Below are 17,842 nucleotides of genomic sequence, written 5' to 3' on the forward strand. Positions count from 1 at the left end.
CTCCTCCGCCGCCGCCCGCGGGAAATTTGAATTTTGGCGGGAAATTTGAATTTTGGCGCGAGATTTGAATTTGTAAACAAAGCCACGTGCTTTTTGACAGCTGTCATCGACAACAACGCAACGCTAACCTCACTGCTGCCATCTTGACGGGCCTAAACCTCACTAGTGCCAACTTAACCTAACTAGCATGAGGTAAACAAAGCCACGTGTTTTTTGACAGCCACGTGCTTTTTGACAGACAACAACGCATCGCTAACCTCAGTACTGCCATCTTGACGGGCCTAAACCTCAGTAGTGCCAACTTAACCTCACTAGCGCGAGGTAAACAAAGCCACGTGCTTTTTGACAGCCACGTGCTTTTTGACAGATTTGTAAACAAAGCCAGGTGCTTTTTGACAGCTGTCATCGACAACAACGCATCGCAAACCTCAGTACTACCATCTTGACGGGCCTAAACCTCAGTAGTGCCAACTTAACCTCACTAGCATGAGGTAAACAAAGCCACGTGTTTTTTGACAGCCACGTGCCTTTTGACAGATTTGTAAACAAAGCCACGTGCTTTTTGACAGACAACAACGCATCGCTAACCTCAGTACTGCCATCTTGACGGGCCTAAACCTCAGTAGCACCAACTTAACCTAACTAGCGCGAGATAAACAAAGCCACGTGCTTTTTGACAGCCACGTGCTTTTTTGACAGCTGTCATCCGCCATCTTTAAACTACAGAGCACCGTGCTGCCCTCTTTCGTCACCTGTCATCGGCAGTGCTGCCATCTTGACGGACCTGAACCTTAGTGCTACCAACTTAACCTCACTAGCTCGAGATAAACAAATCCACGTGCTTTTTGACAGCCACGTGCTTTTTTGATAGCTGTCATCCGCCATCTTTAATCTATAGAGCACAGTGCTGCCCTCTTTAGCTACTTACCTTTGAAATGTGGTGGCGGATAATTTGAAAAATGCTTTTCGACAAGCAGCCATCTTTAATCCAGAGAGAACAGTGCTACCCTCTATGTGGTGGCGGCAAATTGAAAAATTCTACGTGCTCTTGTTTGAAAACAAACTCACGTGCTTTTTTGACAGCTGTCATCTGCCATCTTTAATCTATAGAGCACAGTGCTGCCCTCTTTAGTTTGAAATGTGGTGGTGGCAAATTCCACATGCTCTTGTTTGGAAACAAAGCCATGTGCTTTTTTGACAGCTGTCATCCGCCATCTTTAATCAACAGAGCACCGTGCTGCTATCATGCGGGCAATTTCATCACCTATCACCCGCCATCTTTAATCTACAGAACACCGTGCTGCCCTCTTTATGGCTACTACCTTAAGCATGTAGTAGCGGGCAATTTGAAAAGTTCTGTTAGCTATCATCCACCATCTTTAATCAAGAGAGCACCGTGCTGCCATCTTTAGCTAGATACCTTTGAAATGTGGTGGCGGCAAATTGAAAAATTCCACGTGCTCTTGTTTGGAAACAAACTCACGTGCTTTTTTGTCAGCTACCATCCGCCATCTTTAATCAACAAAGCATAGTGCTGCCCTCTATGTGGTGGCGGCAAATTCCACATGCTCTTGTTTGGTAAACATAGCCACGTGCTTTTTTGACAGCTGTCATCCGCCATCTTTAATCCAGAGAGCACCGTGCTGCCCTCTTTATCGTAGTAGATGTAAATTCGTCACCTGTCATACGCAGTGCTGCTATCTTTAGCTAGATACCTTTGAAATGTGGTGGTGGATAATTTAAAAAGAAAAATTCTTCAGCAGTCCTCTCTCGACGCTAATTGCATAAGATGGCGGCTATACATGACTCCTTAAGTGTGCTTACGCAAGATGGCTGCTATACACAGGTTCTTATGAGACGCCCTTGGGATGCTTGCGCAAGATGGCGGTTATACAAGGCTCCTTATGAGACGCCCTAGTGATGCTTGCGCAAGATGGCGGTTGCTCTTATGAGGCGGCTTAAGGATCCTTGCACAAGATGGCTAGAGACGCCCTAAGGATGCTTGCGCACGATGGCGGACACAAGATGACGGCTATACACGTCTCCTTATGAGACGCCTTAAGGGTGCTTGCGCAAGATGGCTGCTGCTCTTAGCTTAGAGGCTAACACGTCGTGCTAGTTCGATTCATTAAATTTGGGGCTTAAATGCAAAATGTTAAATATCTCGAAAGCGATGCATCGTAGAGCAAAACGGACAAAAAAATTTCTGCCCAGTACCTCGGTTCGCAGTACGAGGAACAAGAAAAACATAGTCTAATGATGAGATCAACGGTTCGGTTCCTACTTAGGCCCTTTGGCATTCGCTCTGTTTTAGCTTGTATTGAAGTGAGTCTTCGTAACATGATCAGGTCTAGCTATGGTAGAGAGTATAACGTGCCGTGCAGGTTCGATTCATTAAATTTGGGGCTTAAATGCAAAATGTTAAATATCTCGAAAACGGATAAATTTTTTCTACCTGATACCTAGGTTTGCAGTATCAGGAACATGAAAAAAAAACATAGTCTAATGATGAGATCGACGGTTCGATCCTTACTTAGGCCCTTTGGCATTGGCAGCTATCTAATTCTACAAGATGGTGACTATACATAGCTTCTTATGAGACAGCTTAAGAGCGCTTGCACAAGATGGCTGCTGCTCTTATGAGACGCCCTAGGGGTGCTTGCGGGAGGTAGCAGCGACAAGACGGTGACTATACACAGCTGCTTATGATACGGCCTAGAGGTGCTCACACAAGATGGTGGCTGCTCTGATGAAGAAAGTTAGCTTTGCATCGTGCAGGTATCTTTACAGCACTAAACCTCATACCTTTGAAATGTGGTGGCAGGTAATTTGAAAAATTCGACGTGCTTTTTCTTCACAGCAGCTATCTTTAAACAATAGCGGCTATACATAAGCTGTTAAGGCCTCCTCTTATGTCAAGGCATAGCTCTATCGAACAAGTTTAAACCTGCATCGGGATAGCTAGAGTAAGCATGTGCTGCAGTGATGACGTCATTATGCATGTTTAGACTTGCAAATCACTAAAGAAACATAACAAGACTAGAATCGAACACCGCACTCTATGCCGTTAACTTTATCATGTGATCGGAACATTGATTGAAGTGTTTAGAACACTAAATAAGTGATCAAGACTATAATAGAACACTGTACTCGATACAACATGTGTTTAGAACATGTCAGGGGATACCTTTGTTCTAAGAAGATTAGATTACCGCACATTCCTTGGCTAAAGGGCTAATGGGCTAAAGGGCTAATGGGCTAAAGGGCTAAAGGGCTAAAGGGCTAATGGGCTAATAGGCTAAAGGGCTAGGGCGCCTCTCCTCTCTTTATCCGGGCTTGAGACCGGCTCTACAACTAGAGGCGGAGTTAACACCCTAAGGAAGGGAGAATGTTGGGAAATAATCTATACGAATATAGCTACTCGATCGACTATATACTACAGATGGATGACTTAGGTGAGGGTAAGCGCTTACTTAATAATACCTACACGACGTAATTCATACTCTATTTCAAAAATATCTTCTTTGTACTGTGTGTAACCAGCATCATGATAGGCTCTTAGCAGTTGTAAACGTTTTACGAGTACGTTGGGGTCTTTACAGTAGCTTATATCTACATAGGGTAACAGAGGCTTGTTGTGAACTTTGAGTCTATATGCAGACAGTTGATGTGCAGGGACTTGTTTTGATGTAATACGTGCTTCAGCAGTAGCGTTTCTAGGTACAAACATAACTTGTTTCGATAGCGATGAAGCGTTGAAATTTCCTTCTTCTTTACCTTGCATCTCTTCTTGAGATGTTTGCACTTCGACAGAACGTGTAGTAGGCTTAGGAAATGAAGTAAAATCATCAAGCTGTAATGGCAATGAATTTTCTTCTTCTACTTTCCCTTTACTACTGTTTTGATCAACATCATTATCCTTATTATCATAATCATGATCTTGCCTCTCTTTATCTTGAAGTTTGTGCTCAGTAACAGAACTTGCAGCAGGCCTAGACAGCAAGGGAGAATTAAAAATCTCTCGCAGAGGTGTACTTTTTAAACATAAATCAGTGTTCGCTGGAATATGGTTGAGCTCTTTGTATTTTGTTCCCGATGAAGCTACATTACACGCGGCTTCATGACGTTGAGCGTTGTATGCGTTCTTGAACTCTCTTCTACAATGTTTGCATTGAAAAATCGTCCTACATGATATCTCATGACGTCTCCTGTGATAGCTTCGGGAAAATGCTTTTCCACACTCTTCGCAAATATACCTAGAAATAGGTTTTTCCATGACGGACTTTTATCTTCTGCTAACAGATTCTTCTTTAAATCTACTCGACATTTGTTACTCTCTACTTCGATGATGCGAACAGCTTAGCGATTAATAGTAAACTAACACAAAAGCGTATAACCAAGATAGCAACAGTAAGGTTTAAGCCCATCAAGATGGCAAGAGTGAGGTTAGCGACGTTCTGCTGTTGGATTTTAAATTCCGCGCTGTAACATGCATAAGGTGGCAGCCTTGAGGTTTACTGCCGTAAAGATGGCAGCAGTGAGGTTAGCGACGCTCTATTGTACTTCAAAGTGAGGTTAGGGTTCGTCAAGAAGACAGCTGTCAAAAAAGCACGTGGCTATGTTTACCAAACAAGAGCACGTCGTCGTAACGTCACGGTCACGTAGTATGCTGCTTCAGCATGCAATGTTCAATGTCTACACCTACGTAGTAAACACTCTGCTATGTTCACAAAATTTTTACTCACAACTATTTTTTATGCTTTAAGTTCGTGCACATAGGTTATGTTAAGATAGCAGCACACGTACAAGCGATGGTCACGTGCTCTAGTAGAAGATGCATGCATTATCAAAAGGTGATACGTACACGCTTTTGAACCTTGCTATTCTTACTGCTACTATGTTCGCAAGATTTTCAAAGATCGCTATTCTTTGTGCTTTAAGTTCGTTCGCATAGGTCATGCTAAAGTAGCAGAGCAAACACATGCGAACGTTGTACATTCTAGCGGAATGTGTTTAGTACGATAGTTGATGCATGCAAAATCGATAGGTGTTGTGTACACGCTTTGAAACTTAACTATTCTTCGTGCTTTAAATCCGTGCACATAGGTTATGCTAAGATAGCAGCACACTCTAGCGGGAGAAGTTTAGTACTCTAGTTGATGCATGTATAATCGATAGGCAATGCGTACACGCTTTTAAAACATTGCTATTCTTACTGCTGCTATGTTCACAAGATTTTTATACATCGCTATTCTTTATGCTTTAAGTTCATGCGTATAAGTTATACTAAGTTAGCAGCATACTTATAAGGTTGTTGCACGCTCTAGTGGAAAAGTTTAGTAAGAAAGACGATGCATGCAAAATCGATAGGTGATGTGTACACGCTTTGAACTTGGGTATTTTTTGTGCTTTAACTTCGTGCACATAGGTTATGTTAAGATTGCAGCACACACAAGCGATGATCGCACGCTGTTGTGACAGAAGTTTAGTACAAGAGTTAATGCGTGCAAAATTGACTGGTGTTGTGTACACGCTATTCTTTGTGCTTTAAGTTCACGCACATAGGTAGCAGCACACAATTGCGAACGTTGTACACTCTAGCGGTAGAAGTTTAGTACGATAGTCGATGCATGCAAAATTGATAGGTGATGTGTACACGCTTTGGAGCATAGCTATTCTTTGTGCTTTAACTTCATACACATACGTTAGCAATACACATATGCGATCGTTGTACACTCTGGCGGTAAAAAATAGTCGATGCATGCAAAATCAATAGGTGATGTGTACACGCTGTTAAACATCGTTATTTTTGTGCTTTAAGTTCGTGCGTATAGGCTATGCTAAGATAGGAGTACAATCTAGCGGAAGAAGTTCAGGGTGATCTGTACACGCTTTGAAACATAATTATTCTTTGTACTTTAAGTTCATACACATAGGTTATGCTAAGATAGCAGCACAATCTAGAGGAAGAAGTTTAGTACGAGAGTCGATGCTTGCAAAATCGATAAGTAATATGTACACGCTTTGAAACATGGCTATTCTTTGTACTTTAAGTTCATGGGTATAGGTTATGCTAAGATAGCAGCGCAATCTAGCGCAAGAAGTTTAGTACGAGACTCGATGAATGCGAAATCGATAGGTGTTGTGTACACGCTTTGAAACATGACTATTCTTTGTACTTTAAGTTCATGCTAAGATACCAGCACAATCTACCTGAAGAAGTTCAGTACGAGATTCGATACATGCCAAATCGATAGTTGATGCGTACACGCTTTGAAATATGACTATTCATTGTACTTTAAGGTCATGCGTATAGGTTATGCTAAGATAGCAGCACGATCTAGCGGAAGAAGTTTAGTACGAGAGTCGATGCATGTAAAATCGATAGGTGATGTCTACACGCTTTAAAACATGGCTATTCATACTGCTGCTCTGTTCCTAAGATTTTTAAACATAGCTAATCCTAATGCTGCTCTTAACGACGTAGAGCTAAGGATTGATGAAGTGACCGTGACGTCACGATCACGTGCTCTTGTTTGGTAAACATAGCCACGTGCTTTTTTGACAGCTGTCTTCTTGACGAACCCTAACCTCACTTTGAAGTACAATAGAGCGTCGCTAACCTCACTGCTGCCATCTTTACGGCAGTAAACCTCAAGGCTGCCACCTTATGCATGTTACAGCGCGGAATTTAAAATCCAACAGCAGAACGTCGCTAACCTCACTCTTGCCATCTTGATGGGCTTAAACCTTACTGTTGCTACCTTGGTTATACGCTTTTGTGTTAGTTTACTATTAATCGCTAAGCTGTTCGCATCATCGAAGTAGAGAGTAACAAATGTCGAGTAGATTTAAAGAAGAATCTGTTAGCAGAAGATAAAAGTCCGTCATGGAAAAACCTATTTCTAGGTATATTTGCGAAGAGTGTGGAAAAGCATTTTCCCGAAGCTATCACAGGAGACGTCATGAGATATCATGTAGGACGATTTTTCAATGCAAACATTGTAGAAGAGAGTTCAAGAACGCATACAACGCTCAACGTCATGAAGCCGCGTGTAATGTAGCTTCATCGGGAACAAAATACAAAGAGCTCAACCATATTCCAGCGAACACTGATTTATGTTTAAAAAGTACACCTCTGCGAGAGATTTTTAATTCTCCCTTGCTGTCTAGGCCTGCTGCAAGTTCTGTTACTGAGCACAAACTTCAAGATAAAGAGAGGCAAGATCATGATTATGATAATAAGGATAATGATGTTGATCAAAACAGTAGTAAAGGGAAAGTAGAAGAAGAAAATTCATTGCCATTACAGCTTGATGATTTTACTTCATTTCCTAAGCCTACTACACGTTCTGTCGAAGTGCAAACATCTCAAGAAGAGATGCAAGGTAAAGAAGAAGGAAATTTCAACGCTTCATCGCTATCGAAACAAGTTATGTTTGTACCTAGAAACGCTACTGCTGAAGCACGTATTACATCAAAACAAGTCCCTGCACATCAACTGTCTGCATATAGACTCAAAGTTCACAACAAGCCTCTGTTACCCTATGTAGATATAAGCTACTGTAAAGACCCCAACGTACTCGTAAAACGTTTACAACTGCTAAGAGCCTATCATGATGCTGGTTACACACAGTACAAAGAAGATATTTTTGAAATAGAGTATGAATTACGTCGTGTAGGTATTATTAAGTAAGCGCTTACCCTCACCTAAGTCATCCATCTGTAGTATATAGTCGATCGAGTAGCTATATTCGTATAGATTATTTCCCAACATTCTCCCTTCCTTAGGGTGTTAACTCCGCCTCTAGTTGTAGAGCCGGTCTCAAGCCCGGATAAAGAGAGGAGAGGCGCCCTAGCCCTTTAGCCCATTAGCCTATTAGCCCTTTAGCCCTTTAGCCCTTTAGCACTTTAACCCTTTAGCCCATTAGCCCTTTAGCCAAGGAATGTGCGGTAATCTAATCTTCTTAGAACAAAGGTATCCCTGACATGTTCTAAACACATGTTGTATCGAGTACAGTGTTCTATTATAGTCTTGATCACTTATTTAGTGTTCTAAACACTTCAATCAATGTTCCGATCACATGATAAAGTTAACGGCATAGAGTGCGGTGTTCGATTCTAGTCTTGTTATGTTTCTTTAGTGATTTGCAAGTCTAAACATGCATAATGACGTCATCACTGCAGCACATGCTTACTCTAGCTATCCCGATGCAGGTTTAAACTTGTTCGATAGAGCTATGCCTTGACATAAGAGGAGGCCTTAACAGCTTATGTATAGCCGCTATTGTTTAAAGATAGCTGCTGTGAAGAAAAAGCACGTCGAATTTTTCAAATTACCTGCCACCACATTTCAAAGGTATGAGGTTTAGTGCTGTAAAGATACCTGCACGATGCAAAGCTAACTTTCTTCATCAGAGCAGCCACCATCTTGTGTGAGCACCTCTAGGCCGTATCATAAGCAGCTGTGTATAGTCACCGTCTTGTCGCTGCTACCTCCCGCAAGCACCCCTAGGGCGTCTCATAAGAGCAGCAGCCATCTTGTGCAAGCGCTCTTAAGCTGTCTCATAAGAAGCTATGTATAGTCACCATCTTGTAGAATTAGATAGCTGCCAATGCCAAAGGGCCTAAGTAAGGATCGAACCGTCGATCTCATCATTAGACTATGTTTTTTTTCATGTTCCTGATACTGCAAACCTAGGTATCAGGTAGAAAAATTTTATCCGTTTTCGAGATATTGAACATTTTGCATTTAAGCCTCCAAATTTAATGAATCGAACCTGCACGGTACGTTATACTCTCTACCATAGCTAGACCTGATCATGTTACGAAGACTCGCTTCAATACAAGCTAAAACAGAGCAAATGCCAAAGGGCCTAAGTAGGAACCGAACCGTTGATCCCATCATTAGACTATGATTTTCTTGTTCCTCATACTGCGAACCTACGTATTAGGCAGAAAAATTTTGTCCGTTTTGCTCTACGGTGCACCGTTTTCGATATATTTAACATTATGCATTTAAGCCCCAAATTTAATGAATCGAACTAGCACGACACGTTAGCCTCTAAGCTAAGAACAGCAGCCATCTTGCGCAAGCACCCTTAAGGCGTCTCATAAGGAGACGTGTATAGCCGCCATCTTGTGTCCGCCATCTTGCGCAAGCATCCTTAGGGCGTCTCAAGCCATCTTGTGCAAGGACCCTTAAGCCGCCTCATAAGAGCAACCGCCATCTTGCGCAAGCATCACTAGGGCGTCTCATAAGGAGCCTTGTATAACCGCCATCTTGCGCAAGCATCCCAAGGGCGTCTCATAAGAACCTGTGTATAGCAGCCATCTTGCGTAAGCACACTTAAGGAGTCATGTATAGCCGCCATCTTATGCAATTAGCGTCGAGAGAGGACTGCTGAAGAATTTTTCTTTTTAAATTATCCACCACCACATTTCAAAGGTATCTAGCTAAAGATAGCAGCACTGCGTATGACAGGTGACGAATTTACATCTACTACGATAAAGAGGGCAGCACGGTGCTCTCTGGATTAAAGATGGCGGATGACAGCTGTCAAAAAAGCACGTGGCTATGTTTACCAAACAAGAGCATGTGGAATTTGCCGCCACCACATAGAGGGCAGCACTATGCTCTGTTGATTAAAGATGGCGGATGGTAGCTGACAAAAAAGCACGTGAGTTTGTTTCCAAACAAGTGCACGTGGAATTTTTCAATTTGCCGCCACCACATTTCAAAGGTATCTAGCTAAAGATGGCAGCACGGTGCTCTCTTGATTAAAGATGGTGGATGATAGCTAACAGAACTTTTCAAATTGCCCGCTACTACATGCTTAAGGTAGTAGCCATAAAGAGGGCAGCACGGTGTTCTGTAGATTAAAGATGGCGGGTGATAGGTGATGAAATTGCCCGCATGATAGCAGCACGGTGCTCTGTTGATTAAAGATGGCGGATGACAGCTGTCAAAAAAGCACATGGCTTTGTTTCCAAACAAGAGCATGTGGAATTTGCCACCACCACATTTCAAACTAAAGAGGGCAGCACTGTGCTCTATAGATTAAAGATGGCAGATGACAGCTGTCAAAAAAGCACGTGAGTTTGTTTTCAAACAAGAGCACGTAGAATTTTTCAATTTGCCGCCACCACATAGAGGGTAGCACTGTTCTCTCTGGATTAAAGATGGCTGCTTGTCGAAAAGCATTTTTCAAATTATCCGCCACCACATTTCAAAGGTAAGTAGCTAAAGAGGGCAGCACTGTGCTCTATAGATTAAAGATGGCGGATGACAGCTATCAAAAAAGCACGTGGCTGTCAAAAAGCACGTGGATTTGTTTATCTCGAGCTAGTGAGGTTAAGTTGGTAGCACTAAGGTTTAGGCCCGTCAAGATGGCAGCACTGCCGATGACAGGTGACGCAAGAGGGCAGCACAGTGCTCTGTGGTTTAAAGATGGCGGATGACAGCTGTCAAAATAGCACGTGGCTTTGTTTACCTCATGCTAGTTAGGTTAAGTTGGTGCTACTGAGGTTTAGGCCCGTCAAGATGGCAGTACTGAGGTTAGCGATGCGTTGTTGTCTGTCAAAAAGCACGTGGCTTTGTTTACAAATCTGTCAAAAAGCACGTGGCTGTCAAAAAACACGTGGCTTTGTTTACCTCATGCTAGTGAGGTTAAGTTGGCACTACTGAGGTTTAGGCCCGTCAAGATGGTAGTACTGAGGTTTGCGATGCGTTGTTGTCGATGACAGCTGTCAAAAAGCACCTGGCTTTGTTTACAAATCTGTCAAAAAGCACGTGGCTGTCAAAAAGCACGTGGCTTTGTTTACCTCGCGCTAGTGAGGTTAAGTTGGCACTACTGAGGTTTAGGCCCGTCAAGATGGCAGTACTGAGGTTAGCGATGCGTTGTTGTCTGTCAAAAAGCACGTGGCTGTCAAAAAACACGTGGCTTTGTTTACCTCATGCTAGTTAGGTTAAGTTGGCACTAGTGAGGTTTAGGCCCGTCAAGATGGCAGCAGTGAGGTTAGCGTTGCGTTGTTGTCGATGACAGCTGTCAAAAAGCACGTGGCTTTGTTTACAAATTCAAATCTCGCGCCAAAATTCAAATTTCCCGCCAAAATTCAAATTTCCCGCGGGCGGCGGCGGAGGAGGCGGCGGCGGCGGAGGCGGCGGCGGAGGAGGAGGCGGGCGGAGGCGTGCGGCGGAGGAGGCGCCAGAACTCTCCCATTATACTACTTATATGGATGATATTTTATTTGAAAGAAACCTCTTCTTTGTGAGGCTAACACTAAAATCAGGTTCAAGGAAACGCTTTCTATACACTTTCGATGGTCTTGCTGATAATCACAAAAAGCCCAGTTTTTTTTGCCTTGCCTCGAAACGGCAATTTTCCACTTCTCTGGTCAGGTTGTATCAGTAAGAAACAGATCGAACGTCACATTTTCAATACTTTACTCACATTCCCATATTGTGCACGAAATGTACATTACATGACTTGGCCCTACGATAATTATCACAGTATCGATAGTAACACCACATTATTCGTCGCTGCAAAAAAAAAAAAGTAGTCCTGGTGTTTTGATACAGAACTAGACGAATAAACAACCTATAAACTTTTATTGCTATTAAACGTTTTCATTTTGTGCCCTGATGGAATAAGGCGGACCTCCTAGAGGGCTACGCACTTTCTCAAGCCAACGAGATTTGAAGCCGTGATTAAAGGTGCGGAGACGGTGATGGGGTGGCCTATAAAAGGATATGTCCCAAATTTGCCTTAGTGCAGGAGAATAGAAAACCACGGAAAGCCATTCTCAGGTTAGCCTACGGTGGAAGCCAGACACTCCGCCTCCCGACTGCAGAGCTGCAAGGCTAGCTTAACTAGCCGCTGTTGAAGTGAAGGCTATTCTGTTCATTCAATATAAATTATAGTATTAAAGTACGAATAAATAGGGGCCGATGACCTAGTTGTTAGGCCCCTTTGAACAACAAGCATCACCATCATCAAAATAACTTATAGACGGAAAATATGTAACATTATTAAAGTTGTAATTAATGATGGAAAAACAATAACAGGATGCATCTATAAAGGTTCTATAATTCGTACAGCTATAGCACGCCAAAAGATACCACGAAAACCATTAATAAACTACAAACCTGTCACACATGTAATGCGAATCGACTACCAAATTAAGGCTCTAATTCACTGACAACAGCCCGTAACCCTGACATCTACCGGTAAGACTACAAACCTAATGTGTCTCGCTGTTCAGGTGGAAAATCGCCCGTTCTTTCAAGCCTTGTATATTACGTAGGCAACGGATTGGTACCCAGAGGCAGTGTCGCCAATTTCTCGCAGGAGTTTCCGCTATCATCACATTTAGCTTTTTGCTGAAACTGACATAATAATATCGAACGAATCTCCTAAGGAAAACGAATAACAAACCAAAAGAACTCAATGAATCTTAGTGTATACTTAGAATTAAAAATTAGTGATAGCTTTGTTAAGTAAAATTAGGTTCAAATTATTAGAGTGAGAAACTTGTGGACGTTGAAATAAAACTATTTTATTTCTATGTTTTAAGCTAGCATTTTATTAATGTATGTGTACAGTGAATTATTCTGCATGTTTTAGTAGTATAATAAAAGTGTTACTTCTTCCTACAGCGGACGATGCCGAGAACGACCCCGGGTTATGCGGCACCATCTTAACCGCTCTCTCCTGGGTTCTGGTAGTCTTCACCCTGCCCTTCTCACTGTGCGTCTGCTTCAAGGTATGGCTCAAATAATGCTGTTTTTCATTATCAAGACAGTCATATAGTCATATGAATATTTACTGAAAAGCTTTAATACACAAACAGTATGTATATATATATATATATATATATATATATATATATATATATATATATATAGCTAAGCCTATATGCTTTCAGATACCTACATTAAATCTGGAAACGCAAGGAATGTACATTGAACAAATTACATCTATATGCATATTCACATCTTATAAATAAAGTTGTAGGTGGTCCGCTGTCTGTAATGTAATTTATTTTGCCGTATTTTCATATATTTATCCGTTTTAGGTCAACTCAAGATCGTTCAATGGTTTTTAGCTTTCGTATCTGTTTCTTTGTTTGTCTGTCTGTCAGTTTGTTTGTTTGTTTGTTTGTTTGTTTGTTTGTTTGTTTGTTTGTTTGTTTGTTTGTTTGTTTGTTTGTTTGTTCCACCACCACGAGTAAACGGCTGAATAGATCTCGGCCAAACTTCATATTTAAAGTCTACTGATTCAGGAGCAGGTTTCGGTATGCATACCATTTAAAAGTCACTGAACTGACTGGGGGTTTATAGGAAGACAAGAAGAGATCTGTATTCAATTTTCACCTATACTTTTGATTGTATAGGTTGGGTGTAATTATCCAAGAGCAGGTTTCGATATGAATTTCATTTACAAATCACTGAATATACTGGGGGTTAATAGGAAAATCAAAAGAATCATTTTTTCAATTTTCTCTTACACTATTGATTATATCTCGACCAAACTTCATATTTAGAGTCTACTAATCCAGGAGTAGGTTTCGATATGCATATCATTTAAAAATCACTGAATAGACTGGGTTTATAGGTAGACAAGAAGAGTTTTTTGTTTCAATTTTCTCTTACATTGTTGGTTATATCTCGACCAAATTTCACATTTAGAGTGTAATTTTCCAAGAGCAGGTTGCGATATGAATTTCATTTAAAAAACACTGAAAAGACTGGGGTTTATAGGAAGACCAAAAGAGGTTTTTTCTTCAATTTTCTCTTACACTATTGATTATATCTCGACCAAACTTCATATTTAGAGTCTACTAATTCAGGAACAGGTTTTGATATGCTTATCATTTGAAAGTCACTGAATAGACTGGGGGTTTATAGGAAGACCAGAAGAGTTCTTTCTTTTAATTTTCTCTTACACTCTTCATTATATCTCAACCAAACTTCATATTTAGAGTCTACTCATCCGGGAACAGGTTTCCATATGCATTTCATTTAAAAATCAATGAATAGTCCGGGGTTTATGAGGATGTTTCAATATGCATATCATTCATAAATCAGTGAATAGACTGGGGGTTTATAGGAAGACCAAAAGAGGGTTTTTTCAATTTTATCTTACACTATTGATTATATATACAATCTGTAGACTATATGTGAAACGCCCCTTCATTTTAAATAATTGTTGTTATGCACATAATTTCGTTTACCCTTCAAATGACGGAGAAAGTTACTATTTTCTACAGGATTCATGCTCTTTAGCCACTACTGGACACCCACGAGAACTACAGTTATTTGAAGGATCCATAAGAGGAGAAAATCAGAGGAGGCATAATGTCTGTCTGTCTGTCTGTCTGTCTGTCTGTCTGTCTGTCTGTCTGTCTGTCTGTCTGTCTGTCTGTCTGTCTGTCTGTCTGTCTGTCTGTCTGTCTGTCTGTCTGTCTGTCTGTCTGTCTGTCTGTCTGTCTATTCCTAAAAGTGGAAAACTACTGGACTTATTTCAACTAAACTACGTATTTAGAATCTACTCACTAAGGATTGTGTTATCAGATGCATATGATGATGTCATGGTAATCACGTGGAGTTGGTAAATATTTTCGATAACATCAGGTCTATCAAAAAACTGTATATAACAAACGTTTAAGAAAATGTTATTTCCGTTCCTTTATATCATGTACGTATTTATCGTACGACGGTTAATAACGCAGACGATTCCGAAAAATTGGTTATTTTTTGTCCAAGTCCCGCGGGACATGTCGAACATGTCACTTCAAGGTGGGTAACGGGAAAATCTAAAGAGCTATTTTACTCATTTCGATAGAACAGATATTAAGGGAGGTATTATCAACGTCAGAGCACCACGCCAGTGGTCAGAGATACAATATACAACCTGGGAACCATGGAGAATTTCACGCAACTTCGGACCAGGAACTCTCGCCTTTGTTTAGTTTCATCCTATTTCACATTACTGCCACGCGCTTTCGTGGGAAAATATCAATTCAGCATATCGCATTAAACGTGTGAATAGAGCCATGTTACTTCGCGTAAATTCCGGAAGGAAACACGTAATCCACTGCAAATTCCCATCCGCATCCCAGTTTGGTGCAGCTCTGTTTAGGCACACCCCAAGTCGAGGTGAGATCTGCGTGTACCATTTACCTGTATATTAGACTGCCTGCCATTCGTAAATCGAACCCGATCCTACAAGGACAGCAAATAATAGCACTAACCGTTACGCTATGGTGGCAGGCATAGTCGCATAAAAGCCTAAATAGACATGTTATCTTCTTCTTCTTAATCTGTTTACCCTCCAGGGTTGGTTTTTCCCTCAGACTCAGCGAGGGATCCCTCCTCTACCGCCTCAAGGGCAGTGTCCTGAAGCGTGAGACATTGGGTCGGGGGAAACAACTGGGGAGAATGACCAGGGATAGACAAGGAAGAGGGAAGGAGGCGGCCGTGGCCTTAAGTTAGGTACCATCCCGGCATTTGCCTGGAGGGGAAGTGAAAAACCACGGAAAACCACTTCCATGATGGCTGAGATGGGAATCGAACCCACCTCTACTAATTTGGCCTCCCGAGGCTGAATGGACCCCATTCCAACCTTCTTGTCCGGCTCCATGGCTAAATAGTTAGCGTGCTGGCCTTTGGTCACAGGGGTCCCGGGTTCGATTCCAGGCAGGGTCGGGAATTTTAACCACAATTGGTTAATTCCATTGGCACGGGGACTGGGCGTATGGGTCGTCTTCATCATCATTTCATCCTCATCACGACGCGCAGGTCGCCTAGGGCATCATATCAAAAGACCTGCATCTGGCGAGCCGAACTTGTCCTCGGACACTCCCGGCACTAAAAGTCATACGCCATTTCATTTCATTTTCAGCCCTCGTGCCACTAGACATGTTATCACATTTCACCACCTGCGTGTCTAAAGATGGTGAGGTAAGGGTCTATTCTGCCCGAAGGCAGGTCCGAACGTCCGCAGAGGTGTGCCTGAGCCGGAGTTTACGTAGGCTACGGTAGCGTGGCCAGTTCCTTTTGCGCTCCTCCATTCTCTTACCCCCCACCAACACCGCATGGCAACCCATCGAAATCCTGACCACGCCCAATGTTGCTTAACTTCGGAGATCTCACGGGATCCGGTGTTTCAACACGGCTACGGCCGTTGGCAAATATATCACTTGAATAGGGTTACAAATGTACGGGTTTACCCGAAACCATGCGGATTTTTCTTATTTTGTTCCGTGTACGGTGCATCATTTACGCTGTATGTTCTTTCTTTCTTTTTCGGAAAATAAATTATCTTAAAATCTCCTCGCGTTTAGACAGTGGTACTGTTGTTAAAAACTGCGGAGTATTGATCAATGAGAACAATGTATTCTGTAATTTTCGCTTCTTACTACATATCACGTAAAATTATTATTATTATTATTATTATTATTATTATTATTATTATTAACAAATTCATCGCAAATTGGGAAATATCCCGGCGCTTACAGTAGTGTGATAATAAAGTAAAGTTGAAACATAATTACCCAACGAAACAACAAAAACAACAATTACGACAAGAGTATATACAACAGGGGTTTCCAAATGGCGGCCCGCGGGCCGCATGTGGCCCGCAAAGCCATTTTTGCGGCCCGCGAGAGCACTGTAAAAAATAATGTGAAGAAAAGTCACAAACATGTATATTAGCTCGTTCAAAAACATATTAAGTTTTATAGACCTTATAGACCCAAGTCAGAAATAATTACTCTTTAATACTAGTTCGTCTTTTCAAGTATTCACTTGTTCTCAACAGATTATATTCGATTTTAAAACATTTAAAATCCAAATTCCAAGTAATAATCTTGTTATTTTTGCGTCCCACTGACTACTTTTGATGGTTTTCGGAGACGCCGAGGTGTCGAAATTTTGTTCCACGGATGTTCTTTTACGTGCCAGTAAATCTACAGACACGAGGCTGACGTATTTGAGCACCTTCAAACACCACCGGACTGAGCCAGAATCGAACCTGCCAAGCTGAGGTCAGAAGGCCAGCGCCTCAAACGTCTCAGCCACTTAGTCCGGCTCCAAATTTCACTCTTTTATGCAATTTTAAAATAATGTTTTAAGCAATTAAAATGATCAAACCCTCATTTCAATTGAACTATGCATATTATTTCATTATGGTGTTTCTGTACTATTTGCAGAATTTTACGAAAATTGGTCTATTGAAGTGCGGCCCGCGAACGTGAATAACGTTTCCAAAATGGCCCTCGAGCCCTTACAAATTGGAAACACCTGATATACAACGAGCAATTCCATGGAAAGAAAATATTAAAAGAAATACTAATCATAATCAATCAATCAATCAATACTGATCTGCATTTAGGGCATCGACCAGGTGGCAGATTCCCTATCTGTTGTTTTCCTAGCCTTTTCTTAAATGTTTTCAAAGAAATTGGAAATTTATTGACCGTCTCCCTTGGTAAGTTATTCCAATCCCTAACTCCCCTTCCTATAAATGAATATTTGCCCCAGATTGTCCTCTTGAATACCAACTTTATCTTCATATTGTGATCTTTCCTACTTTTAAAGACGCCATTAAAACTTATTCGTCTACTAATGTCATTCCACACCATATCTCCGCTGACAGCTCGGAACATACCACATAGTCGAGCAGCTTGTCTTCTTTCTCCCATTTCTTCCTAGCCCAAACTTTGCAACGTTTTTGTAACGCTACTCTTTTGTCGGAAATCACCCAGAACAAATTGAGCTGCTTTTCTTTGGATTTTTTCCAGCTCTTGAATCAGGTAATCCTGATGAGGGTCCCATACA

The 17,842-nt window shown here is 41.6% G+C and overlaps 1 protein-coding gene across 6 annotated transcripts in view; it reads left to right on the forward strand.

Annotated features, from left to right (window-relative positions):
• Positions 1 to 17,842, forward strand: part of LOC136887089 (band 7 protein AAEL010189) — a 545,233-nt gene that overhangs the window by 439,497 nt on the left and 87,894 nt on the right. For all 6 annotated transcript variants that reach the window (XM_068231058.1, XM_068231060.1, XM_068231061.1 and 3 more), the window contains one exon: positions 12,659 to 12,765. In XM_068231058.1, the coding sequence (XP_068087159.1) occupies positions 12,659 to 12,765 (107 nt within the window). The remainder of the gene's footprint in view (positions 1 to 12,658; positions 12,766 to 17,842) is intronic.

Source organism: Anabrus simplex, chromosome 1 (genome assembly GCF_040414725.1).
Source record: "Anabrus simplex isolate iqAnaSimp1 chromosome 1, ASM4041472v1, whole genome shotgun sequence".
NCBI lineage: Eukaryota > Metazoa > Arthropoda > Insecta > Orthoptera > Tettigoniidae > Anabrus > Anabrus simplex.